General features: G+C 42.3%; 1 protein-coding gene across 1 annotated transcript in view; it reads left to right on the top strand.

Moving 5' to 3' along the window:
- The first annotated feature begins 8,856 nt into the window (after positions 1-8,856).
- Positions 8,857-26,994, top strand: part of NAMPT (nicotinamide phosphoribosyltransferase) — a 33,221-nt gene continuing 15,083 nt past the window's right edge. The window contains exons 1-4 of the mRNA XM_075145259.1: positions 8,857-9,002; positions 22,341-22,497; positions 23,798-23,901; positions 26,709-26,837. Of these exons, the coding sequence (XP_075001360.1) occupies positions 8,943-9,002; positions 22,341-22,497; positions 23,798-23,901; positions 26,709-26,837 (450 nt within the window). The 5' untranslated portion in view covers positions 8,857-8,942. The remainder of the gene's footprint in view (positions 9,003-22,340; positions 22,498-23,797; positions 23,902-26,708; positions 26,838-26,994) is intronic.

Here is a 26,994-nt window from a genome sequence, read left to right as displayed (position 1 = left end):
GGACAAGAAGAGCTTCTACTGCTACATTAGCTTTAAAAGAATAAACAGCCTGCTGCTGAATGGGTTGGGTGATTTAGTGACAGTGGGCACAGATAAGGCTGAGATACTCAGTGCTTCCTTCACCTCACTCTTCACCAGCAAGGTCTCCTGGGCTGTTGTGCCTAGAGAGGGGAGTAAAGAACTATCTCCTCCTTGGAAGAGGACTAAGGCAAGTATCTCTTGAGAAATCTTGACTCATCCAATGCCCTATGAGGTGAGGCTGAGCTTGTTTAGCTTGGAGAAGGCAGCACCTAATAGCAGCCTTTCAATACCTACAAGGAGGTTGAAACAGGGGAGGTTCCCGTGGTGGGGAAATCACAATCATAATTAAGCACTGGAACAAATTGTCCAGAGACACTGGAGAACCTCTGTCCTTGGAAATTTTCAAGATCTGACACAAAAAAGTCCTGAACAATATGGTCTGAATTCCTTATTGACCTGCTTTGAGCAGCAGGCCAGACCAGAGTCCTTTCAAGGATCAAATTTACAGAGACAGAAATATAAATGGCACTTTGCTAATGATCCCAGAGGAAAGACTGGCTATAAACAAGTGTGGATTTCAGGTGTGTGTTTTAATTATTTGGTTCATTTCCTGAGACCACTGAGGAAGAAATGAGACTGTAGGCAGGAACTGAATTCAAGGAGCTTGGCAAACCAGGAGGAGAAGAGAAGCTGGCAAGAAAACACTGTGTGCAGGGGGCTATGCTATAATTCAGTTCACTGCAACTTATCAGATTGACAAACTCTCCAAATGTCACCAAAGTGAAAGGGAAAAGCCAGACCCTACAGGTACCTGTTGGGTAGGTGCAATCCAAATCAACTAGCTCAAACTGGGATCCCACATTGATTCCTGATGCAGCACAAGCTGTTACACAGTATGCCTGCCATCTCTCTTCCTACTAGGCTCAGGCAGCTCTTCCTTCCACTTCTCAGCACCTCTTGTAGCGCCTCATAATTTGAGGTAATGTGTTTTTTTAATTTATGCATCAGTCTGATCTATATTGAAATTGATGCATGAAGTTCACCCGTCTCCTCTTCTGCCACCGTAGGCTCTGATCTCCAGTTTTCATTTCGTGTTTAATTACAAAGCACTAAATTAAAATTAGGACAAAGGTGAGTAAAGTAGAATTTAATAGAAAAAAAAAGACCTAAATCCAAACATACCATTCATAGAAAACACTGTATAATGTAGTAGGTCCCTATTTGTATAGCCCACAGACTTTCTTGGTGCCTATCTGTTTGCTTCTATGCATGCCCACAGCCTGACTGCTTCGGTGCCTACCTCGCTTCAGCCCGTCAGCATCCACAGACAACATCCCTCTGCTTACATCCAGCAGGCATTTCTAGGTCATGCTACATGCACACTAATGGGATTAAGCTCTTCACAAAATACAGCTGCAATCTTTTTCCATGTGGAGAGTGAGAGCAGAAAACTGCCCACGCATTTAAACAGCAGCACCACAGAAAGGGGCCGTGCGGACGCTCCCTGCGCCCTCCAGCACAGCTCCCTGACCAGCTGGCTACGGGCGAGCCTCGGCTGCGTGCCAACCTACGCAGGGTTGTCTACTGTGGAGAGAATTGAAGATGGATTGGGTCTGAAAGGGAGCAGAAGAAACCTACGTCTCATCTATAACCGTAAGGATTGTGGGGCACTGCTCTAGGAGGGTGTCGGCTGCTCCAGTGACTCTGCATTTCACGTAAATCAGTCCACAGAGATCCTGGGAAGCAAAGTGCCCCATGTGCAGTGCAAATATTGTGTAAGACCACTTTTTAAAAAAAAACAACTTTTTTTCAGAGACAATTTCCGTTTGAGCCATCAAAAAGAAAGATCTCCAGCTCCACAAATGAGTGCCCACACGCTCACTACTTCATCACTGCTGCAATTATTCACCAAACGTGCTGACTTTAATCCTGCTGAAGTCAATAAACTGCTAACATCCTAAATTTAAGTACCTGAGGTAGTTTTTGCTGATTATGGGCCTCGGCTAATACTCTAAATCCATCTCTTTTCCCTTCATTGTTACCTTAAGAAGCAACAAAATACAACCCCAAAAAAAATTTCCATGAGGATTTCCCGGGTTTCAAAGGTGTTCTCCTAGACAATTCTGCTTTCCACCTCTGCACAGGAGAGGCACAAGCCATCGCACAGTCCCGCAGCAGTTTGCATGCACCAGCACTGAGTGAGCAGACATGATCCTGCATCTGTCTGCAGGGTTCTCTCACCCACAGCTAGGATGACTTAGCAGAACAGCCCTGCATCCTTATGTGGTATCACAGCTCCAGCCAGTTACAAACACCCTTGGTGACTTACTGAAACGGTCTTAATTTGTCCCCTAGTCAAACTATAATCTGTGATGGACTGTTATGAAAATGGACAACGCTTGGGGCTCTGCCCTGATCCCGTTATAATCTAAATATTCGCACTCCTCAGGAAGAGCAGGAGCAAGGTCTTTGCCTGATAAACCTCCCAGTTCCCTTTTAGAAAGGGTGAGAGGGGGAAATCACATGTTTCTTTAAACTTGTAGTGCAATAAATTTTGTAGCCTTGTGATTTTTTTTTGCCAGAAAACTGTCTGTTCAGTACAGCTTGCCCTCCGTACCATTCTTTCAGAGAGCATAAATAAATTATTCCTTTTTTTCTCCCTTTAAAGAAACAGCATACAAGATCCTGAGCGTACTGAAGTCAGCGGCAGCTCAGAGCGCTCACTGGGGAAGCACTGCACGTTACAGGATCCAGCCTAAGTAGAAAGTGTCTGAGCGTGTTAACACAACCCTGGAGAAAAGACAGTTCAAGGCTGAAGATCACGTGAGGAGACTGGTTGATGTCATAAGCTGTGAAACTGCAACCCCTCTAACTGATGGGTTGTAGCAAAATGCTGAGTGTCCGGCCCTCCACTGCTTTTTACAAATGTGTTGATTTATCTTGTTTTGCTTCAGGTATTCTCCTGCAAAACCAGCATGAATATTACAGAAACTGGGCAATCACTAAATCTGTATAATTTTTCATGTTGTCTACACAGTGAAAACTGAAATTCTGGGCAATCAGTGTTTCTAGGGGGTTCCAGGTATTTTCTTTTCTTCCCGGGTAGGCAGAAATCAAATGAAGAGAAATATAACCTTCAGCTTGCTAGAATGAACATGGAGACCTGGATCATTCGAAAGTGACCTTGTGTCTTTCCAAACTGGACAACTGTCATTTGGTTCTCAGACATAACTGTGGCAGCGTGGTTGAACTTTGCATGTTCTGCTAACTCAGTGGTGTAGCAGGTGTTGTCAGCCTTGTGTTTTTACCTAGACATACAGCTGTACATCTCTCTCTTGTATTTGAATACACACTGTGTATTGTGAAACACACAACAAAAATCAATCAGTTTAGCTTCAGGTCTCATCCCTCCACCACACCAAGCTCAATCACGCCCCGCGGACACTGCGGCTGCTGTTGTTACTGTGCTAGTGCAGAGGGACTGGTTTGAGCCAGTCCTCACCACCTCAGGTGATAAACAAACACAGAACTAGAAATGGTCTCAGCTCCAGAGGACTCACTATTTATTGTTTTACTCTGGAGCAGTAAAAAATTACAAATGTTATTCCAGACAAACGGCAGTAAAATCTTCATGCTATGTCATAACATCACAAATTCTCCATTTGCCAAACACTGCTGAAGAAACTATTTAGAAGTACTTCTGAATCCTGAAATACATTTATTGGAAATATTTCACTCCTTCCTGTAAAATCCAGATGCATTCATTATGGTGAACTCTATTTGTCCAAGCTGAGCCTCAGGGCACTGTAATTAAGTGAAGGAAATCTGGTTTGGGAGGCAAAGAAAATACTTTGTGCTTACTTGATTTAAAAGAAAAAGAAACCCAGTTGTTTGGATGTTTGGGAACCTTGATGTGTGGACAAAGCACAGGTAATCCAGTCTAATATTCATGTTGGCTCCCTTCCTGCACTGCGTCCCACGTTCCACAGCCATCACTTAACTGGCTGTAGAGGGTTATTTCAGTTGCACGTTAATTGTGCCATGGACACACTCTGTATAGCTCAGAGGTTACTAATACAAAGTTTATTGGCTCAGGTGCAGCGCTGCACAAACAAGGTTAAACAGCTTTCGGTGTCGGTTCAGATCTGGAAGCGGTTTAGCCATTTTTATATGATCTGGAACATGAAGAATAAGCTCTACTGACCCAAGCCAGCTCCATTCGCTGTATATCTGGATCACAGAACAAAACCAGGAAAACTCAGAAGTGCAACACCGGCACTTAACTTCATGGAGCCACGTTAGATTCAGCAAGCTGCTGCTCAGGAAGGTCTTTCTTGATCCAAGCTGGTGCTAGACAGATGCACTCAAATATCCATGCGCAACACTTACTTGCCATCCAGCTCATGAGGAATCTTAAGCATTGAAAAAATGCAGAGCAGATCCACCTGAGCAGCTCTTTGTGGAGGGAGCGTCAGGACTCAGCCAAAGCTGGAAAACTGTGCTGGATCCACGGTGACTATGTAGAACCAGTCAGGCATCTCTGTAACACAGGAAACTTCAGGGTGTCCTGTGGCATTCATCCATCGGTGTGACAGCATTTTCCAGTTATCTCAGCTTCACATTACTCTGAACAATGAAGCGACTGAACTTTTGTTACTCTTTGAAGAACATGCAAAAACCTCAGTACTGGTTATGCAATGCACGCCAAAAAATAAAAATTTACGCGCTGTGATACAAAGCTACAATCGTAATCTGAAATTCACCTCTTCCAAAAATCAAGACAAGAAGCCTCACAGCACGTCTGGAAAGCTAGTAATCCAACTCCCAGCAGAAATACATGCATTGACTTCCGAAGATAAGACCTCATGGCGAGATACAGTTCTTAAGAAGGTATAAAGAAAAACTGACTTGCTGTGACTCACGCTCAGAAGCAGAAAACGTGACAAACATTTGAAGGTTAGCTGTGCCGAGCTGTGAATCTTCTGACCCAGGGTCCTGCACTCATATAAACACCTCTTGGTAGCTGGAGTTCAGAAAAGAGATGCTGTGGCACGGACTGCACACGAACTTCAGTAGGCAGACCTTCAAGCAGTATTTCAACAGAGTATTAGGGGGGTTTATGTATATACACATGCACAGACAGAAGATCTAAGTATCAAATTACATATAATCTAGTGTGACTGTTCACCAGAAGAATGTGCTATCTCCTGTAAACAAAATCTTGCACTGGATTTAATTTTGTCCTATATACTGCATAAATAAAGCAATTCCTCTTATTTTTCATACATATTACAATCAGTTATTTATACAGTCTGCATAACACATAATTTTTAAAGAGTATTTTGAGTTATGGTTTAATCAGACTTCTACACAAGCCTTTGGATAAACTACAGGAGAGAAATCCTAGGCTTGCTTCATTCACTGAATATGATTCAAAATGATGTCAGGATTTTTTTATTCACTTCTATGCAATAATCTACCTCTCCATGATTTCTTACAATGGGGATACTATTTAACAAGACTATTGATGGATACTGTTTAGCAATGAGAATTAAATTCTCAAGCCCACTAAAATCTAGTTATATGATCTTAACTAATTATGCACTGATTAACTCTGGAGTCCCAGCCAGGTATCCAAGGTGAAAGAATGCTACAAGAACACAGAGGAAACACTGGCATGCTGCAGAACAGTGTAGGATGGGAAGCTTTAGGAAGGATAAAAGGAGATTTGGGAGAGAGCCTTGAAAAACCATCTACAGGCTCTACCCCGTTTTCCTCATAGAATTGTATGCAGCGAGGTGGAGAGTGACAGATGTCTGATAAACTCCAGCAATACCAGCCTGGTTTTCAGGCACCAAGGGACTTGTTGCCAATCATTATAAGCTTAAACACCACCATAAGCACTAGTTGCACCAAACCTAAAGCACAAAGGAGTACAGCTAAAATTCTGTTCTTTCACCAGCATATTTGAACAGAAAAATAACAGTATTAAGAGATAATGTTGACATTTAATCTGTCAATATGCCTTGGAATTATCACCAAGATAAAGGGAGCATGGAGGATTGGTTCGGGCTCAGAATTATTGACCAAAAGACTCTTTAGGGGGAAAAATTCACCTTCTGTGCATAATCATGGCGTGTGCAGAAATTTCAGTCACATAGATCTACACAACTGTGATGGGACTCTCATGGCTAGAGGAAATAAATATCAAGTTTTGCAATAGTGGTTGAAGAAGGGATGTAATGTAATATCCATCTTAATTTGGCTGTCCTTGTATACCTCCTAAGACATCAACTTGAGGACATATCTGCAGAATAGCTTTCCTCCAAATACAGCAACAAACTACATTATAGACTTTATATACATAAAATGCTGACTGGACACTTCTATTACGCAGAGTATCATTTATTATCAGAAATCCCTGGGGAACAAAACATGTCCCTGGATTAATATGAATTTATTAAAGCTATAATTAGAGCTTTGTTTATTAAAAATACCTAAAATTAGTACCTTTAAAACTCTCTCATGTGCCAAAGGAAAATGTTAGAAGATAATTACTGAAGAAGTCCGACTCTATCAGTAGGCTAAATGATATCAGAAACAATTTAGCTGAACTCGCATTTAAATTGAAGAGCATGATTTCTTGGTGTGGTTCCATCTAAAGAGAGAAGTTAAGCCCCACATACATTACAAATCCTGATTTCAATAAGCCAGATGAAATCAGCTTCACAGATAATAGATGACAAATACACCACAGGAATCGAGTGTTTGAGATTCCTAGGATTATTTCTCTTCTGCTGTTGTAACTGTACTCCCACCATCTACTGCTGCAAGAGTTGTCTTTAATTTTTTGCAAACTTAAAATATGTTCTCTTCACCAGCAAACTGTGATTTAATATAGTTCTGTTTAGCATAATACCATTTTCTATTAATACTCTGAAGTGTCCTAACTTTACAATATTTCATTACAGATACAGCTTTAGATATGTTCATATAAGCTAAATTAAACCATTATTCAAGTTCTGGCATGTCGTAAGATACAAAAAAGAGCCAGCAGGAGGAGGAGGAGAAAGATGCTGACAAAAATTCTGTCTGAGCAGATCATCATTAATTATTCTATTGAAAGCTTGAAGATATATCAGCAGAATTCTGTAGTGAGAAATGTCATTTTTTTAAAAAAACAAGCAGCCCTGTAGTATTTCTCTGAGTTTTCTAATTTCTTGCAACAGTTAAAATCTGACTGATCTGACCAAATTAATTTATTTTTTCTTTTTACTAATTTACTGATCAGTAATATGGTCAATATTTAATGTTATTATTCTTCCATACATCTAATCAGTAGAGAGCAAGAAGACCATCTTCCCATCATGAGCGAGCCATGATTGTAGCAGTAACCGTATTTGCTACTTGCTCCAAAAGAAGCAGTGTTTCGTTGCAGAACAATTCAAACAATAGCTAAATATGATTCAAAAACATCAAGTATTTACACAGATTAGAAGACCAATTACAATTAGAATGAGTATAAAAGAAAGCTTTTGGAAGGCGCATGTCATTTCAGATCAACACCTACTTAAAAGAGGGCTAGGAAGTATTGTTCTATAGAAAAGTATCTTATTCTTCCACTGGAGCAACTGGTTCTGAACAGCGGAGGCAGAGACGGAGATTTTGACGCCCTGGAAGGCCAGGCAGTCCTTTCCCACACGGCAATCCCAGCGCCTTGGGAACGGGAGGCCTGACGGGAGCAGCCGCTCCCGCGCTTCGCTCTCGGGTCATCATTCTCCATGCGGCAACTGCAGCTCTTGCTCAAACGCTCAGAGGTGCCTTCTGCCTTCCCCGAGTTCTCCACCTCTGTCTCCTTCCTCCTGCCCACCCTGCGCGCCCCGGGGCCCTGACCCCAGCGTGGGCACTGCGTAACCAGCAGCTGCTGCAGCTGTCCTCTCCCGGCACGCTGTCAGCCGTCCCCGTGTCCCTCCCGGGGGACTCGTCCTCTGAGCCACCTCATCCTCACCGGCCCAGTCCTCCCCAGAGGGGACCCCTCACCCCACGGGGCACGCAAGGCCAGGCTGCACACCCGCCGGCCGGCCCTCGCTTCAGCAGTTGCTCGCCACCGGTGCGGCTGCCGGCACCTTCCCCCTGAGGCAGCTCCCACGCCCCCGCCGCCGGCTGAGGCCGCCCGGTGGGGCACAGGGCCCCAGGCTCCTCACAGCCCGAGGGAGCGGGGAGCCGCCCTTCCCCAACGGCCACCGTGCTCCCGGCAGAGCAGCTGACACTGGGCACGGCATTTCAGGGTACGCCCGGCCAGGGCCAGCCCCCCGCAGGGGCCGAGGCCGCCGCCCGCCTTTTCCAGTTAACCGCCGCCCGGAGGCGGTGGCCGCGGAGAATCGAAACCGGGGCCCCCCGCGCACGCGCACGCCGCCCCCGTCGCCCTACGGCTGCCCCCTCCCCGAGCATCCCGCTCGCCCCGCCGCCGCGCTGCTGGCCAATAGCGAGAGAGCGCGCACCGGCCCGACGGTGACGTCATCGAGCCGGCCCCGCCCCTCTTGCCCTCCGCCCGGAATCCAACGAAAGAGAACGTGCCGCACGGGGCTCTTCCCCGCCTCCCGCGGTGTCACGGCCACCTCCTCCCTTCCCCTGCACCGACCGGGCGGCGGGCCCAATCAGAGCCTGTCTGGCGCCCTGGCCCCGCCCCACCCGCGCAGAGACCGCGCGGCACCTCCTTCGGCGGCGGAGACCTGCAGCCAATCAGCGGTGCAGGGAGCCGCGCGAGGTCTCCGCCCCCCGGCCGTAATCCCCTTGTCCCCGCCCCGTCCCCGTCCCCCCTTTCTCCTCGCTCCCCCCCGCCCCCCGCACCGAGCGCCTGGCGGCGGCGGCGCAGCCCAGTCCTGTCCGTGCTGGCGGCGGCGCCTCCTCGGGCTCGCGACATGGCGTGCGCTGCGGCGGGGGCCGAGTTCAACATCCTCCTCGCCACCGACTCCTACAAGGTGGGTGCGGGCGCGGCGGGAGGGCGGGAGGGGGTCACCTCTGCGGGCGCCCCGGCGCCTCCGCAGCGGACCCGCCGGGCCTGGCGCCGGGGCGCTCCATCCGCGGGGCGCCGCGCCGGGCCGTCCCTGCCGCCACCCGCTCCCTTCCCCTGCCCGTCCGGCCGGGGCTGGGAGGCCGCCCCCGAGGCGTGAGGGAGGGTGCCCGGCCTCGGGGCGGCGCGAGGGGGGACCGCGGAGGCCTGGCCGGGGCCGCCCCCCTCAGCCCTGCGCACGGTGGGGGCGGCCGAGCCCGCTCGCCCGCGGGGTGCCCGGGGCCGCGCTGTCGGGGGGCCGCCGGCGGCGGCTGGGCGAGAAAAGAAAGTGAAAGCGGGCGGGGTGGGCGCCGCCATCCCGCCGCCCTGCGGGCGCGGAGCGGGGCGGGCAGGGCGCGAGGGTCGGCCATGGCGGGCGCGCTGGAGGCGGGGGCCGCCTGCCGCCGCCAAGCATCCTCCGGCCCGCGGCGGCCGCCGGGCTGCCCTGCCGCCCTCGCCGGGGACGGGAGCGGGCGCACATGTTGCCTCGGTAGGAGGGTGGAAAGCGAGCAGAGCGGTTGCTCTTTTTTTCCGTGTCTCGTTTCTCCCGCTCTGCTCAACTAGGGCGGCGAAACCGTGCCGGTGGCTGGCTGCCTGCAGTTCTGTATCCGGTTGTGATGCAGCGTGCTCTGAGGAACCGGCTGACTCAAAATACGTATTTTCTAGTCCTCTGCTTAGTTTCTGCGGTGTCAAATTTGCTAGGCAAGGTGTTCACTCAGGGTAGGGAATCACGCTTCACAATCCTCCTTCCTTCAGTGAAATTGCTTGAAATAGTGTTGTTTGATAGGAATGGCCAAGTACAGGCGCGCTGTCCACACTCCGATCCGGTGATTTCTGACCCAGAAGCTCTTGACGTGTCTCACAATGTGAGTATGCCCAGGCCCAAGACCTACTTCTGCGCAGCGTTGCGTTAATGTAAGCATACTGTTTCTAGACGCTGGGCAGAGCCAGCGTGTGACTCCCCGAATCTGGTTGTACAGATGTGCGCTGTGTCTCCTAAACTGAAAAACTAACTTTTTTCCTTCAGGAGCTGCATTGCAATGTCAAAGAGGTTATTGGTGCCCTAAAGAAAACTACAGTAACAGTCCTGATTATCATTATAAAGTATTTGTTATGTTATAGCTCTTTAAAGATTTGACCACACTCGGATGGGTTTCGGGGCGGGAGGGAACTTCTAGATGGAAGAGTTGAAAAAAGCAAATACGATGTTATGGCCAGGCCTTGTTACTGGCTGATTACCAAAGTACAAGCCTCCGTATGTGCTCCGGTCGCTGACTTGTGCTGTTGTACCTTTCTCAGCTCTTCTGTGATATTATTATTATGTGATGTTATAAAAAGACGCTCTTTTTGTAAAGAAATTCTTAACATTTATTGTTACTGTTTGTGGGAAGGTGTGTTGGAAGACTGGAAGATGCTAATAAATCTTAGAGCAGCTCAGTCAGAGCATCCTAACATTGCTATTGAGAGCTCACAAAACTGCTTTCATTAAGGGCTTAATCTAGTTACAGTGCTCTTTAAGAACTATGTTTAAGTGTTCATTATCAAACTTATTCGAATATGGAAGATACAGTTTTCTTCCATGTCTGAGACTAATCACATTAAATACTGTAGGCCTGGGTTTAAACGGTACCTGTTTTAAATCAAATTTGCACACTACTTTTCCTAAACTCATTGGATCTGCTCTAGGATTAGTGGTAGTGAGGAGCGCTAGGATGACAGACGACCAGTTTGCTCCTGGTTTGTTTCTTAAGAAAGATGATTTGTAACATTCCAGGAGTGGTAGAAATCTTAAAGAGGTCAAGTAAAGGCCTGAGGTTTTTTTCCAGTTTAAAACTGAATTTGGATTAAGTTTTCTGTGGCAGCTAGGAGCATTTTGTATTATATTAAAAACAGTTAAAACTGTCTACTTTGCTTTATTAGGACTATTCAATTTGTCTCTCTTCCTGTATGCTTTTTTCCAAATCTTAGGAACTCCAGCGTCTTTGAACAATGCTTAAACAAGTAGCTTCTTTTATCTTGTTAGGTAATATGAGCAAAGATCACTTATCTTCTGCCTGGATGATACCGTCATTTCCTGATCAATGAAACACACTTAGTGAGAGCGCTTTCAGTAACAATTGCACTGAAATATCTGGTAGCTTGCAACATCAAGCTTTTTACAGGAGTTACCAAACACTCTTACTAGCAATTAAAACAAAAATGAGAATGGATCTTGTGTGGGATTTTTTTGGTTTTGTTTTTTGGTTTGGTTTGGGGTTTTTTTTTGTGGTTTTTTTTGTTTTTTTTTTTTAAATATTTCTGCTGTATCCACAATTGTAGGGTCTGTGTGTCTGCAATATCGTATGTAACATCCAGACTCTGAGGAAAAACATGTATCAGAAGCTTACTTGGTGATCCTGTTGTGGTAGATGCCGATCCATACGGACTGATGTTGGTGATGAAAGTCATGTGGAAATAAACAGCTCTGAAAAAAAAATGTGCAGACCATCCTAAACAGTACAACCCTAGCTTAGGCAGCTGTCCATGAGTAAAAAGTTCTGTTTCTCAGGGTCATATCTGTCACAACTCATTAGTTTGAGCGTTAGCTCCAGTGTCCCAGTTCTCTGTTGCTACCGTTGGAAATTTGGGGTGGAGAGAAAATTGGTTACTGGTTTAGTGCCTATAAAAATTCAGAAACAAAGTAATTTGATAGGCAAAGATTTGTCTCTAAACTATTTTCCTGTCTAAACTCCCTCTAAACTATTTTCCTGTCTGTGTGTGCATCATAGGACATTTCTTCTTAAGTCACAGAAGATTATCAAATATTCGGTTTCAAAATCTTAAAAGCTGTTTTTGAAAACAACTGAGTATCATGCTAATTTCTGGTATACTCGATATTTCTAGATAGGAATAGTTCCCAGTGGGTGAATTTCAGAGAGTTGCTACACACTGGACCCAGCATTGAGCTTCCATTATGAACTGGGGCTTACTGAATTGTACAAGTGCTCTAGGATTTTGAGGCCGGGCTTCAAATTGTCCAGTTTTTCTCTAACCCCCATAACAAGATAAATGTTTTTACATCAGTTAGGTTTTTTCCTTCCTGTGTACTTTGTTGCATATTCTTAAGCTTCTCCAAATCCCCCAACAGTATAATTCCTCCTGTGTGCTGGGTATTATATGCCATCCCCTCGGAGTCCGGCTGTGGGCATAAGGTATGGGGTGTGTGCATCTTGCTGATAAATAACACCGGTCTTTTTAATTCTTTGGATCATAAGACTTTCAAGAGATTCATCAATGCGGTGTTATCTGGGAAACCTCTGTGTGTGAATGTCCAGTATAGCAATGACGCTTTCAATAGTGAAGTTTTCTGCTAGTGACTCAGTATTACTGAAAAAGGGAAGCACTTGAAGTCAAAATCCTTGTTGCTAGAAAGCTGCAACAGTATCAGCAGGCTCCTTGAGGCTCACTGTTCATGCTGCATGACGTCTTACTCTTGTGTCTATACCAAGAAGTCCGTGCAATCTTGCCCCTCTGCAACAGTGAGGGTTCTGTTCACTCCTTGCGCTTCCCAAGCAAAAGGGTCCGTGCCCTTCAGTTCCTCATTCGTCTGATGTTGTTGACACACTACCTCTCCATTTTCTTTCTCTTTGATTCCCAATGCTCTGTTTATACCATATTTGTTTATTTCTGCACAGGCAAGAAATCTTCCAGGGTGTATGTAGTCTGAAACTGTATTGGGAGGATCAGCTTAGCAGACCTGTGTTGTTCAGTCGGAAGATACCAGTGGCTGGCGTATACCAGGTCTGGGTTGGATGGACCATGAGCTGCAAGTGGGGGAAGGCTATCAAAATGAGGACTGAACCTTGTTCGCTAAAGTAATAATAGCTTATTTTGCTTTTACCAATGAAATGTATTACTGTTGCTTGGAATGTTGCGTAATTAAGCTGATAGCTATAATAAGCTGCCATGCAATTACCCCATAGGAGGAGCTGACTTGCTACCTAGACTGTAAATAAGATTTGTTTCAGAATTCAGTTCTTTCTGCATGCTTCCAGGAAGCCTAAAAGATAGTTTTAACTCTGTATGCCTTACATGTTGAATTTTAAGTATTTGTCACTTTGAATGACTTCTTTTACTCTGCATGGATGTAGGAGAGCACTTACTTCTGAAGCACTTCACGTGAGTGTGTGTTTATTCCAGCTCTGACAGCCTGTGTATTCTTTATTTAGAAGGCTAGAGGTATGCAAGGAAGAGACATGAGTACTCTTTAGCTTATTGGTTTTGACTAGTACTTAATGACTACAAAGTATTCTTTTCAGCAGCCCATATATGTGTGTGTATATATATAATTTTTTTAATTAAAATCTTGTGATGGGAGTGTGAATGTGTTCTCTTACCTCCTGTAATTCTGTCAGTGGAAAAGCATTGGAAACTTCTGGCTCGGCACTCCTCGTAAGAAGCAATCTTCACTCTATCTAGGTTCATTATCTTCCAAGTTTTGATTCGCAGTCTCATGGTCCTGTTACAAACCCCGAGTCATCATTGCTCTAAAGGAAGGCTGCAACTGTACAGAATTCAGCCAATTTTTAAATTAATGGAAAGTAACCCCTTCCAGAATCATTGCAACTTTCATTGTTGAAAAGGTAAATGTTTTTCTTTTTTCATTAAGGAACAGGAAACTTGTAGCATTATGTGAAGTAGTACAGCTGACTATTCACAAATGTGTAAACATAAGGCATTTTGTCATCTTCTTTTAGTATAATCTTGGATGCAAAACACAGAAATTTTTAGTGGTAAAGAAATCTGCTGTAAAGTGTTACCTTTTTTAAACATTGTATTTTCTCTGAGCAATTTAGAATACATTCAGTTCTAGTGCTTACACTTGACCTTGTTTTTTAAATGAATGTGGATGTGGTCACTTACAGCATCTCTGCTGATAATGTGCAGCTTCCATGGGAGTTCAGTTGCTTGCATGTGCTCTCCTTAGTTTTCTTACTACTGACTGATCTCTGAACTATTTTTTGCTCACCTCTGGTCCTCTTATTTTTCAATACACATATAAGAGATGATGGATGAACTAGAATACAGAGACATTAAAAGTGGTACAAGATCAACCTTCAGTCATAACCTGCATTAGCTTATCCCTCTCATCTCATAAGAGCAGATATCTCCCGATATTTTCACTTTAGTTCTTAAACATTATCTTAATCTGTATTTGCTTCACTTATACATTTTTAATGAGGGGTCTGGAGTGTCTCTAAGGCTACTTTTCTATGGTAATTTGAAGCTCATGTATAACCAAAATAGTAAGATTGTACTTGACTCTTAGACTTTTTTTTTTACTCACTTCAAGTGTCTTGCACTTTACTTGCGATTGTTGGATGCCCTTTTTGTTGAGTTATTAAAGATTGATTCTTCTGAGGTTTCCTCTTTTGTTCAAATAAGCTTATCGTTTAACCATAAACTGACTTTCGGTTTGGTTTTCATTTCCACTTTTGTTTGTGGTGTGCATTCTTTTTGTGATTGCTTTGAAAGCTACAAAGGCATCCTTGTTGAATATAACTGCTAGTCACAGTTGTGTTTTTTTGTTTGTGTTTTTTTTTTTTTGTCCTGAGGGGGGTCAGCACTACCTTATAACTGCTGTTAGTTATGTCTCATCCCAGTGAGGTATATCTGATAAAGCACTCCCTTTGTTCCTAAGTACTGGTTCATCTCCTCATCGTTGTTAACAATGTTGATTTCCGTACAGGTTATTGGCAACCTTGGCTTTTAACGGCTCCACTGGCTAAACCTCATAAAGGTTTAGGTAAAGCAGTCTTTCAAATCACGGCCTCTTTCCACAATGTTTTCAAATAATATGTAATAGGGGATCTTGGAGGTGCTTCGCAGAAGTCTCCCCAGTTTAAATGCCAGAAGCACCACTGCAGTAAAATCATCTAACTCAGTAAGTTGTATGTGGGGGTGAGGATCCCCCAAATATCTCTTCCAGCATCAACAAGACATTCTGGCACTGTACCCCACAACCGTAGCTCTCATTTTTACTTGTCACATAAACCAGGCTACGGTCAATTTTCACCTACACTGGAAAGGATATAGCTCACTTCAGTGTATGAACAAGGCTTGTAGTACAGTGACCAACCCGTCTTGGGCCCTAAGTACTTGTTGCGGACCTGAAGTGCCCTAGCTGAGTGGCCCAGCTGCTAGCTTCCAGGGCCATGCTTCTTCTGGCTTATCTTCCACCTGTCCCTCTGATTCTTCATGTTTGTGGCTGTACAGTGCTATGGGTTCAGTAGCTGGGTTGTTCTGTACCCATTTTGCACTAAAGATTTTTCAAAATAACTCCAGAAAGTTCAAATACCGTCTTAGTTGAACTGGTATCATCTTATCACTTGTAGAGTTACAGTACAGGCAAGATCCTGCTTGCTAGATATTTGGGGTTTTATTTTCTTCACTGTAGGCAGGGCTTAGAAGCATCTTTCTGATGGCTTATGTTAGCACCCATGTGACCCAGGTGAGCACCAGGAATTAAACCACTGATGGAGAATTTGGCCATACCTGACTTCTCATGTCAGACCTGCTTTTCTCATGTTTTCAAATGGTTGAGTTATATAGACTTAAATAACCTTTTAAAGTCATTTCATTGCAATCTCTTGTCCAACAAAGCTTGTAGATTATAAGATTATTTGGCTTTTACGCCAAAGGTTTTCTTATCTAGCCTATAAAAATGCAGCCTTTACCTCAGTCATCCCTGTTTTGTGATGAATACCTGTTAATTCCTTTTTCTTAAAATTTAACTCTTAATGTTTGGGGTGGTTTTTTGGATGGCTGATCTAAATGCAATTTATGCTTCATGGTTTTTCTCAAATGTCTGACTTGATTTAATTAAGTAGATGTAGTCCTTGTGGAAGTATTCTTTGTTCAGAATATACCTTTATTTGGATTAAATTTAATAAGGAGCTATCACAGCTGGAATAAAAGTGCTCTATTTCAGTCATAGTACATAACCTTGTTGTAGGTGGTTGTTCCAAGGCTGCTTGTCATACTTTTTGTAGACAAAACCTAAACCACAGCCTTTGAACTAAATATCAAAAGGCCTTTGAAGATATTTTGGGGTTTTGTTTTCTTGTAAGGCTCTCTTAATCCCAGTAGGGGCTTTTGTTTGGTTTTTGTTTTTTGTTTTGTTTTGTTTTTCTGTAGAGAAGGGGTTTCCTATTGACTTTATAGTCACTCCTACTTATCATGTGCCGGTCTGTACAAGTCCTGCTTCTGTCATTCCTAACTGAAGACATAGATTTATCAATACAGTCTTGATCTGTAAGTCATATAAAATACATTTCAAATATTGTACGTTGTCACTGGTTGTTCTTTCCACTCTTCTTTAGAATACAGAAAGATGCAAAACTTCATCTGACAACAAGGAAAGTTCAGGCACTTTTTGAAGCTTAGTTTTCATCTGTCCAAGGGCATCATAGTGTTGTGTTTGGGTTTTTTTGTTTGGTTGGGTTTTTTTGGTTGGTTGGTTGGTTTGTTTTCAGTGGCATTCTTTGTGTCTTCTGTGAACTGTTCCTGCTCCCTAGAGCTTGATCCTTTTTCAGACTGTTTTTTACCACCAGGCATTTCACTACATGCCAAACCTCCTGACCATCGCTATGGTGGATAGGTAGTATCTCCCCATGTTCTAGTAGTCCAGAAATGCCAGCTAATGGTCAGAGCTGCCGTGATGTTTTGTGGGCAGATGCTTCTGCTAGGTATGGAGCCCTGCCTGTGAGCTTGGAAGCAAAACAGATGGCCATATAAGTGAACAGGGGATATAGGTCTTGTGCTTAACTTCTCGCATATGTATATACCGTGTCTGGAGTTAACAGTGCTTGGAAAATGTGGTACTTTAAGACTGTGATTGTGTCTTTAAATACTGAGTAATCTGTGAGAAGCCTTGTGAACACCCAAAGGGTGTTCAGCTTTATAGGTAAAACTAATAGCATTGTGGAATGTCAAAAGAAGCACAAGTTATTTAAAATTACAGATGTAAAGTTTGCTTAGATATAAATACCTTAATTGCCAGGGTGTCATGGTTTAACCCCAGCCAGCAACTAAGCCCCACACAGCCACTCGCTCGCTCACTCCCCTCCGGTGGGATGGGGGAGAGAATCGGAAGAGTAAAAGTGAGAAAACAGTTTAACAGGGAAAGCAAAAGCCGCGCACGCCAGCAAAGCAAAACAAGGAATTCCTTCACCACTTCCCATGGGCAGGCAGGTGTTCAGCCATCGCCAGGAAAGCAGGGCTCCATCACGCCCGTGGGAAGTTACTTGGGAAGACAAACGCCATCACTCCAAACACTCCAAACATTCCACCACTTCTTCTTCCCCCAGCTTTATGTGCTGAGCATGACATCATATGGTATGGGATATCCCTTTGGTTAGTTGGGGTCAGCTGTCCCGGCTGTGTCCCCTCCCAGCTTCTTGTGCACCCCCAGCCTACTCACTGGTGGGGTGGGGTGAGAGGCCTTGACTCTGTGCAAGCACTGCTCAGCAGGAATGAAAACATCCCTGTGTTATCAGCACTGTTTTCAGCACAAATCCAAAACATAGCCCCATACTAGCTACTATGAAGAAAATTAACTCTATCCCAGCCAAAAGCAGCACATTCTCCACCCCTTATTCCATACCATTTACGTCATGCACAGGTCCCACACTATCCAATACATCCTCATTAACCACCACCCCCCTTCCTATCCTTTGGTATAATACACAGATATCATTCCTTTAGTCTATGGACCACCATTGTAAAATGTCCATAAAATGTCCACAAAATCTCCACTGAGTTCATTTAGTCCATGACTTTGGGCTCCATCTGTTATGGTGGTCAGTCAGGACAGCAGAGGTGTGTGTTGCATGGAGTTTTTGGGCACCAAAGCCAGCTTAGGTCGGGTCACCACTGCACTTGCACTGCTTCTTGTAAGGCTTGTCCTCCATTGGTTCAGGTGGTTCCTGCTGTAGTAATTCCTATAACATGCAACTGAAATAATGAGTTACAATAATTTAAAGGTATTTCCATTACAATCTCCACCCCTGGTCCCTTTGGACCAGCCCATCGGGTTTAACATTGCAATGAACTCCTCCCCTTGCCCCTGCTCCGGCTTGGACTTGTCCACAGACTGCAGTCCCTTAGGGTTGTACCTGCTCCAAGTGGAGCCTCGCGTATGAGCCACAGTCTCTCCAGGGGTATGCCTGCTGCGGCATAGACTTACCCACTGCCACAGTCGTATTGAGGTGCACCTACTCCAGCATGGCCTTCTCCATGGGCCACAATGCCTTCAGAGATAAACCTGCTGCAGCGTGGCCACAGCCACAGTCCCTTCAGAAGTAAACCTGCTCCAACATGGCCTTACCCATGGCTGCAGTCCCTCCAGGGGAGTACCTGCTCTGTTATGGGCTTATCCATGGCCACACGCTTTGAGGTGCTCCAGCATGACCTCATGCACAGCCACTGATGCTTCAAGGTGTACCTGCTGCAGCACGGACTTACCCTTGGGCCACAATCCCCTTGGAGGTATACCTGCTGCAGCACAGACATAACCATGGCCACAGATGCTTCGAGATGTACCTGTTCTGGCATGGGCTTATCCACGGCCACAGACGCTTCGGGGGTGTCCTGCTTCCGTGTGGACTCATACACAGGTCACGGTCCCTTCGACTCGAGTTCACACTGGAGTTCCAGCCTGTCCAGCACAGCAGCACAGAAGCAGCAGCGATGCCCTGACCATCTCCTAGCCCAGGCGCATCCCTGTTGCTGTTATCAAAATGTTCCCAGGCACAGCACAATAAGACGATAAGCAGTACAGCGGTACAGCAAAAACCAAATGCAAAAAGCAGCCACTAACGAGCCCTAGACTCTAATATACAGCGAGGCAAGCAAGCCCCATGGCAAGCACAGGAGCCTGTCAATTAATAGCTAAACAGCAATAACAGCTATAAATTCGATCTAGAACATTCCAAAGGCAGAAAAGGCCTTGACTCTGTGTAAGCACTGCTCAGCAATAACGAAAACATCTCTGTGTTATCAACACTGTTTTCAGCACAGATCCAAAACATAGCACTGTACTAGCTACCTCAAAGAAAATTAACTCTATCCCAGCCAAAACCAGCACACAGGGATGTGCTTTTTTCACTGTTTAAATAGATTCTAATATGTGAAGAATATAATTGAATCTTACAGAGATAATGAACTAATTTTACAACAGTTATATCTTTTAAGTACTTGAAGCAATTTAATTGATAAAATGACATTTCTATCATACACAAAATTTTTATTTAGGTTTGAATCCCTAGAAATAACTATTTTCTGGACATTAGCCGGTATATTTTTTCAGGTTAAGACCTAATCTAATGTCAGAAAAATTAGCTAAACCTGTGATTTAATGTTTGAGGAACTTGAGTGGGCTTTTTTAGGTGGAAACTGCCAGCAAGGTAGTCTGGAGGAGCTGTTTCCCCAGGTATGCTACATAAATGATAACTTTGGCTGTTAGCATTCCACCTTGAATTCAGCCCTCAAGTTCTGATTTGCAGCCAGAACACCGTGTTTTGTGATCATGCTTCAAAACAGAGCTAAAATGGGAGGTCCCTAAAAAACCCTGCATTTAAACGCAATAGGAAAAGGTGGTACCAACTCAATGTGTGCACTGAACAGCTTAAGCTAACTTGGACCTGTAACCCATTTGATAGAGAGAAGCATTTAGCTGGAGGAGATGTCTTTGAACTGCAAAAGTCAAATTTTTTTTTAAAGATGGTAACCGAAGATCACGCAGATTTTCATTATAATATAGGTGTTGGCTTCAGCAACCTGCCCATAGTTAGCAAGTTGGATAATTAAACTTTTTTAAAGAAACCTGAGGAGGCAGTCTCATACCAGTGTAATTTTGTTTTGCTTGAACTGTTGTGGTGAGAACAACAGCGTTACATTGGTTTGCCCTAGAGCTTGTCACAAGGAATTCAGATATTGGTTTGGGGAATTGTTCCTGGGACATCTGCTATGTACACTTGAAGCTGGTGGGCTCTGTGTTGAGCATTTACTCTGAAATCATGAAGCTGTAGCATGCCAATAGGATGAAATAAAGTTAAACAGCGTTCCCAGGTGATACAATCAAATCATAAAGAAGCACCAACTTAAAGCCCAGTCCCAGTCATAAAAAAGAGCAAAATTTTTCATGCGGTCCCTGTAACTTACTTAAGTGGCAATAGTGCAAGGCAAAGAGTTTCTACTCTCCATGCCTTACAGTGAATGATCCTTCTAATGATTTGTTACATGCTCTTTTTCTCAGAGACCATTTAATACAATTTTTTGTAAGGGGCTTGTGTGTGTGTGTTCATATTCCCATTAGTTAGAAAGACATGTCAAACAGACATGTCAGACAGAGCAAACTAGCTTTTTGCTTCTAATGGCTAGAACTAAATCTAAACGCCAGGTTTCGTCTTTGGGTCTAACATTGCTACTCTTAAGCATTCTGCTTTTGAGTGGCTGTGGAATTGAGACAGAATAGGTTTGTGCTCCATTAAATACCTGCGTTGCAGTGCTTTGTTTGAAGTAAAAGCAGAAAACTTGCAATGACAAGCTTGGATTTTATTTGATTGGCCTTGAAAACTTCACACAAGTAAAGATAATGGAAAGATCTGAAAATGGACCTTTTCGTTATTTGAATGTTTTCTTGCAGCATTGGCAACACAACCATAACAGCGTTGTGCTGGTATGGGAGCATGGAAAAATTCAGTTGAGCGGTCTAGTTCATTGTCCAAACTGAGTGAAATACTAAAAATAAATGGCATTTGGGATGAAAAAGAAAACTGTACTTTTAAAATCCTTTAATATGCAGTTTTAGCAGTACAGGTAAGGGAAACCTTCAAATACTTTGTTTTGAAAGTGTCAGAGGTACATTTAAAAAAATAGGACAATATGTAAGAGGTAAAACTATCCCTTTTCCAATTCCTTGTGATATTAGAAACAAAAATTTTTAAGGTGGAGTAAGAAGTAACAGCGGGAAACTTATAATGAACTCATGCTCTAGCCTATAAATCCGGGTTTTTGAGAAAAATTCAGACCTGACTTTCACACCTTTTTGAGTTTTGTTCTCATGTATGATGGTGCTTTACTTGGCCGTAGGAACAGTTTCCCCTTGTGGAATGTATAGACTTGTACACACACTTTTCTTTTCACCATAATTCAAGAAAGCTTTTAATAGCTTCACCTTTTGGAATGCCTTAAGCTGATTTATGTATCCTGGAATTTAAACATTGATAGTATGAAATTTATGTCATTGTGTATTCTTTCTGTTTAATATGGAATTATGGATTTTGCATGGAGTTTGCCTTTTACACATTAGGAGATAAAATTTTGCAGATTTAAGTTGTTAATGTTTAGAGTGTACTTGTTTCAAATGATACATTAATTAAAGTAAATTTCTGGGTAGATTTACTATCAGTAGCTTAAAAAAAGCTGTTATGGTTGAATCCAGCATAACACTGTATGTTCATATGACGAGTTTCCATGTAATACACACTTAGAGGCTGCAACTTTTCATGCTGCCTTTATGCTGAACGTGAACTTTTTCAAAGATTGGGAAAAAAGTCCATCTAGCAAACTTTGTGGGGAGGTACAAACCTCAGGTAGATTTTAACAGCATTACTGACAGTAACAGGTTTGTAAGCTGGCTTTGATGTAACCAGGGCTTGAGAAACCCACTTTGGTCATGGTCAGGGAGGCGCTTGGGTAAAGGCCATTGTCAATGCCTTCTTGAATCTGGATGGCTTTTATTTGAACTACGTGATTATAGCCTTCAAAACTTCAATCACATACAAACAGGTACCTCCACTTTGGTAGTGGCAGGCAACTTTGTGCTTCCTGTAGCTATTAGGCTTGGCCAAAGTGCGGGAGGGTGAAAACTGACACGGCATGTTGGTGCTCAGTGCTGCTCCTAAAATCCTAGCCAGTGTCTTTCCCAGTTAATCAAAGCGAAGTCGTCAGGGGAGTGGGAGAGCTGACCATGAAGATTACTCGGGAGGGAAAGGCTTGATACTGAAGCAAAGAATAAGATAGGGAAGACAGTCTTTTGAACTGAAAATTGAAGGTGGCTAAAAAAGGGGAAATCCCCTAAATACTTACTGTGTAGAATGTGAATGGATTAATAATAATAGTCCAGAAGAGTTGGGAGTTACTCTGAGTTTTAGCGTACAAATATGATTTCTCTTGTGCTTTGTAGTGATGTTTTGAGCTCTTACTGAAGTTTTTCTTAATGTAGGTTACACACTACAAGCAATATCCACCTAATACAAGCAAAGTATATTCCTACTTTGAATGTCGTGAAAAGAAGACTGAAAATTCCAAATTAAGGAAAGTGAAATATGAAGAAACTGTTTTTTATGGTTTGCAGTACATTCTGAATAAATACTTAAAAGGTAACTGTCTCAAATTATGGTAAAACTTTACCTGTAAATAAATATCTTAATTTTTCTCAAGCCTGGTGTTTTATAGTTGAAACAATTCCAGGTTATCTTGGTACAGTGTAGGTAGTGACATGCATAAGATGTTATTTATGTGATTCTGAAAATGAGATGTCCACCCTCATAAAATGGTATTGACATCTTAATTCAGACACTTCTCTACTATGTTTATTTATGCCAATGGTTTATTAAAAATGAAGAGGTGTTCATATCCCAACTTCAGTGAGCTAAATTGAAATGAATGGAAATAGAGCAAGACTTTGCATAGAATCACAAGAAGATAGAAGATTTGAGGGAAAATACATTTCACATTTTGAACATAAACCAGCAAATACAGACTAAAGTTTATTTACGGTGTAAACTAATAATGGTTGTAACTTACCTTAAATTTTGGTTGCCATTCAGCTTAGGTCATTGAATATGGCAGCTACATGTGAAAGTGTTTTCAATATTGACAAATTTAAGAGTAACATCTGAAAATTCCTTGGTGCCATTTTTTTGTTTGCTTTTTTGCATTATGTGCAAATATCACCTGTTCTGACCTGAATGCAAGTTGCTTTCTGCCAAGCTTTAGAAGGAAAACTTTAGTCATATAGCTTACATATCTTTGTCTTGATCCAGAATCCATAAATATCTCTGCCAATTCCGCCAAAGATTGGCATTCCACTATAATCAAAACACTTGATAATCTTGTTTCTTTTCTCTTTAGCAATCTGAGGATTGTTGTCTAACGTTTCCAGTAGATGATTGGTCCTACAGCAGTAGCAATGCTTATTCAAATAATGTGGTTAGGCTGTCAGTTTCTATCGCAAGGTGGTCAATCAAAGACTGGTTGTAAGGCCTCTCCGCAGGGATTCTCCCTGGAGCAGCATAGCTTAACCCTTGTGGTAGTCTGGTTATTTCCTGTTGCATGTGCCAACTTGCACAATCATCACATTCCTCTGGAAAAAGCACTGCTACTGCAACTTTTGACAGGTTTTTGACCATCATAAAAGAGTAATCGTCTCAAATTGTTCCTGAGTCACTTGCAAACCAAAAGTGGATTTTATCCTGTTGGTTTCTTGAGCATCCTAATCTATATAATGAATGAAAGTAAAATTTGGTTTTATATAGCTAGTGTACTGCATTTGACATGTTCTCCATGCCTTTGTTGGAGGCAAAGTGACTTTTCTGTGTCTGAACCTTTTTGTTATTTATTTTATAAATTGATGAATATCGTAAGTTTCTAAGCTTTCATCTGTTTCTGAAACCACAGGTAAAGTGGTGACCAAAGAGAAAATCAAGGAAGCCAAAGAAGTATATAGGGAGCATTTTCAAGATGATGTCTTCAACGAAAAGGGATGGAACTATATTCTGGAGGTAAAACTTTATGAAAATAGTATGAGATCATCATGAAGGATTTATGAATCAACTGTAGAATAAATACAGCAGTCTCTCCTTTTAACCATGATAGTAAAGACTGGATAAATTTAGCTTTTTATGGTTAGTGTACAGGGAGTAGCAGCTGTCAAAGAATAATCATATAATTGTAATTCCTTAGAGAAAAGTAATTTTCATCCTTTCAGATGCCAAATATGGCTTTGCAGGTAACAAGGATTTATGGCTGCCGTCAGCCAGCTAGTATAAGTGGGGGCTTGTTGGCAAGTCTCCATACGTACTATAGTGCTTAGTGGTTGCTTGCATCATTTACATTGCTTTCTGTAACTAATCATAACCGTTTTTATTCTAATGCAGAAAGCATTACAACGTCTTGCATGTGTAAATAGTTCCAGAAAATAAATGTTTTGTTCAATTGTTTTCTAAATTTTTCAGAGATACTTAAGTTGAACTTTATTATGAAATACAAGGCTTGAGCACTTCTGACACACAAATCCAAATTAAGTCTTTCCACAATTATCCTCTTTCCCTTTTGTTTAAGAAGGTGTCAGACTTCAAGTAATTGCAAACATCTCTTCTCTGTAAAAGCAGCAGATTCAGACTAATTCATCAGAACTGTTCTAATCTCTGCAGATTAATTAAATGCTAAGTTTCATTGTGGGTTCTAGTGAATGGATATTTTTGGCATTTGAAAACACAATTTTTAGTTCTTTGCATTTATTTTTCCCTGGATACCCTGACTGTATGTATTTTATGGTGGCATCTGCCTGTGAATATATCTGGATATCATCTTGCAACCAGGGTGGACCATAAGGTGTGCAAGAGAAAAGTCAATTTCAACTAAATGTTGCAAATGGCAGCAAGGTAAATAAACCCACTGTTTTCTAAGAGGGAGTTACGGAGAGGTTTGTAGAGGATTTGCATCCATTTCAAATAATTGCAGATGTGAATTCAATCCGTATTTGTGTTTAAGCTACATTATACATCGTGAACTGCTCTCATCTGTTTTTAAAGTAATCTTGATCCCTCATTGGCTAAACTGAATTAATGCACTTTTAATGCTGCATGTCTGTCCACACTGAGTTTTAATGTGGTTTGACTAATTCCATTCAATTTTTGGTTTAGTCAAAAGAAGCCTTCCTGCATAGCCCCTGTATACATTGTTTATTCCTTTGTCAGATTTTCTTGTTAAAATTGTGCGTATATATAACCAAATATGATTTCCACTTCTTGATCTCAGATGCTGATGGCTCTCAAACTGGAATTGTATGTACCCTTTGGGTCTTTGTATGCCCTTATATGCACACGGAGACCCTGCTTATGCTCACTGAATTCCTGTATATATTCACATACCTACCACTGTTTGCTTTCTGGCTCTTTTACCTAATGTGTAGTGTTAGGTAAAGTGGAGGGAGCAATGGCTGTATGAGTGAAGTGCCAAAATGAATTTGAAATGTACACGCATGAATTTGTACTGAGAGTAAATGAATGAGTAAATACTGATAGGGTGAAGGGGTGGAAGGGAGGAATGGACTGCCTGGAGAACAAGGGGGTGGTGTGAAGACTGGAAGTTGGCAGGAATTGATGATGAGTAATAGAGATGAGTAAGCCCTGAACTGTACAAGTTGATTCTACCTAAAAATTCTGAAAAGGGCTATAATATAGTGCTGTGGCATGACCATATTGCTTTTTCCCGTGGGCAAAATCAACACCTATAGCAACTTTGAAATCTGTTTTGTTTTTTCACTTAGCTATACTTTTGTCTTCATTGAATCATTAATAAATTATTTTGAGCCTTTTTGAAGGCTTCATTGTCCTTTGTTAGTCCAGAACAGACATCTCCAAGTCTGACAACTAAACCCTGTGTGGTATATAAACAATTTGCTTCATCATATTACACTTTTGAATAAACTTTTAAACTATAGTGTAGAAGAGAGTTCTGATGTGTTTGGGGCACTGGAGAATACGTTTTGATGCTACTTACGAATCTGTGTAATTTCTCTGAATTGATGCAATTTTTGTTGCCCCTAAAGCACATCTCATGAGCAACTTTCTGTCAAAAAATATTAATATACAAAACGTTTTAAGTATTATCAGTTCAGCTTGCAGAGCTCTTTCAGAAAGTTGTAATTACTCTTTTAGAGTTGCTGTTTGCAACTTACTTTTTTTCAAAAGGCGTATTTCACACAATGTTTAGTCCTTCAGGGATGTAAGAGTGAATTTGACAAAAGAATTACACTTCAAGATTAGATTTCATGTTTAGTGAATAATTGAGATGATAAAATATTCTTTAAAATAGATATTAAATGGATCCTGCTGTAATAAATTAACAAAGCACACATCTATACTAAGCAAAACTAGAGATTTTTTGAAGGCCTAGGTAATAGCTAAACTTTTTTTAGCTTGCTTCATGTGAAAACACTGAAAAAAACCGAGTAGCAAATATTTCTTGTTCTGTGAGTAGAACTTACGTATTTTTATAGAATATTTAAGCCTTCCTGACTGAATTTGCACAAGGAATACAACTGATAACTATTATGTGGTTTGATAAAGAGACTATTTTTTACGTTACAGGATTTTCCTCCTCTTCTGAGAAATGTGGATTTTTTTATTTATTTGGGCTGGTGATGTGCAAATAAACCAAACTATTGTTAGGGTTGAAAGAAATGAAGAAGAAGAAAGCTTTATCAATAAACTCATAGCCCGACTTTTATGCATTGCAGTCAAATAAAAGAGAGGTAGGTCCTAATCTTTCCTGTTGTCTAACAATATTACTGTTTCTTACACAGAAATATGATGGCCATCTTCCTATAGAAATAAAGGCTGTTCCTGAGGGCTCTGTAATTCCCAGGGGAAATGTTCTTTTCACAGTAGAAAACACAGATCCGGAGTGCTACTGGCTCACAAATTGGATTGAGGTCAGTTTTGCAAAGTTACCATGTTTTTTCTAAGTAAATATTAATGCACTTAAATTAAAGGCTGAATCCTTATTGGTTTAAGGGGAATCTCTGGCAGCTTTCATCTCTGCTTTAAGTAAGCCTCGATTCTTTTTTTAGTGCTCTTACACAGACCTTT

The sequence above is a fragment of the Calonectris borealis genome, chromosome 1 (assembly GCF_964195595.1).
Source record: "Calonectris borealis chromosome 1, bCalBor7.hap1.2, whole genome shotgun sequence".
NCBI lineage: Eukaryota > Metazoa > Chordata > Aves > Procellariiformes > Procellariidae > Calonectris > Calonectris borealis.
Note: the sequence above shows the minus strand (reverse complement) of the source record. Positions and strands in the feature narration are given on the sequence as shown.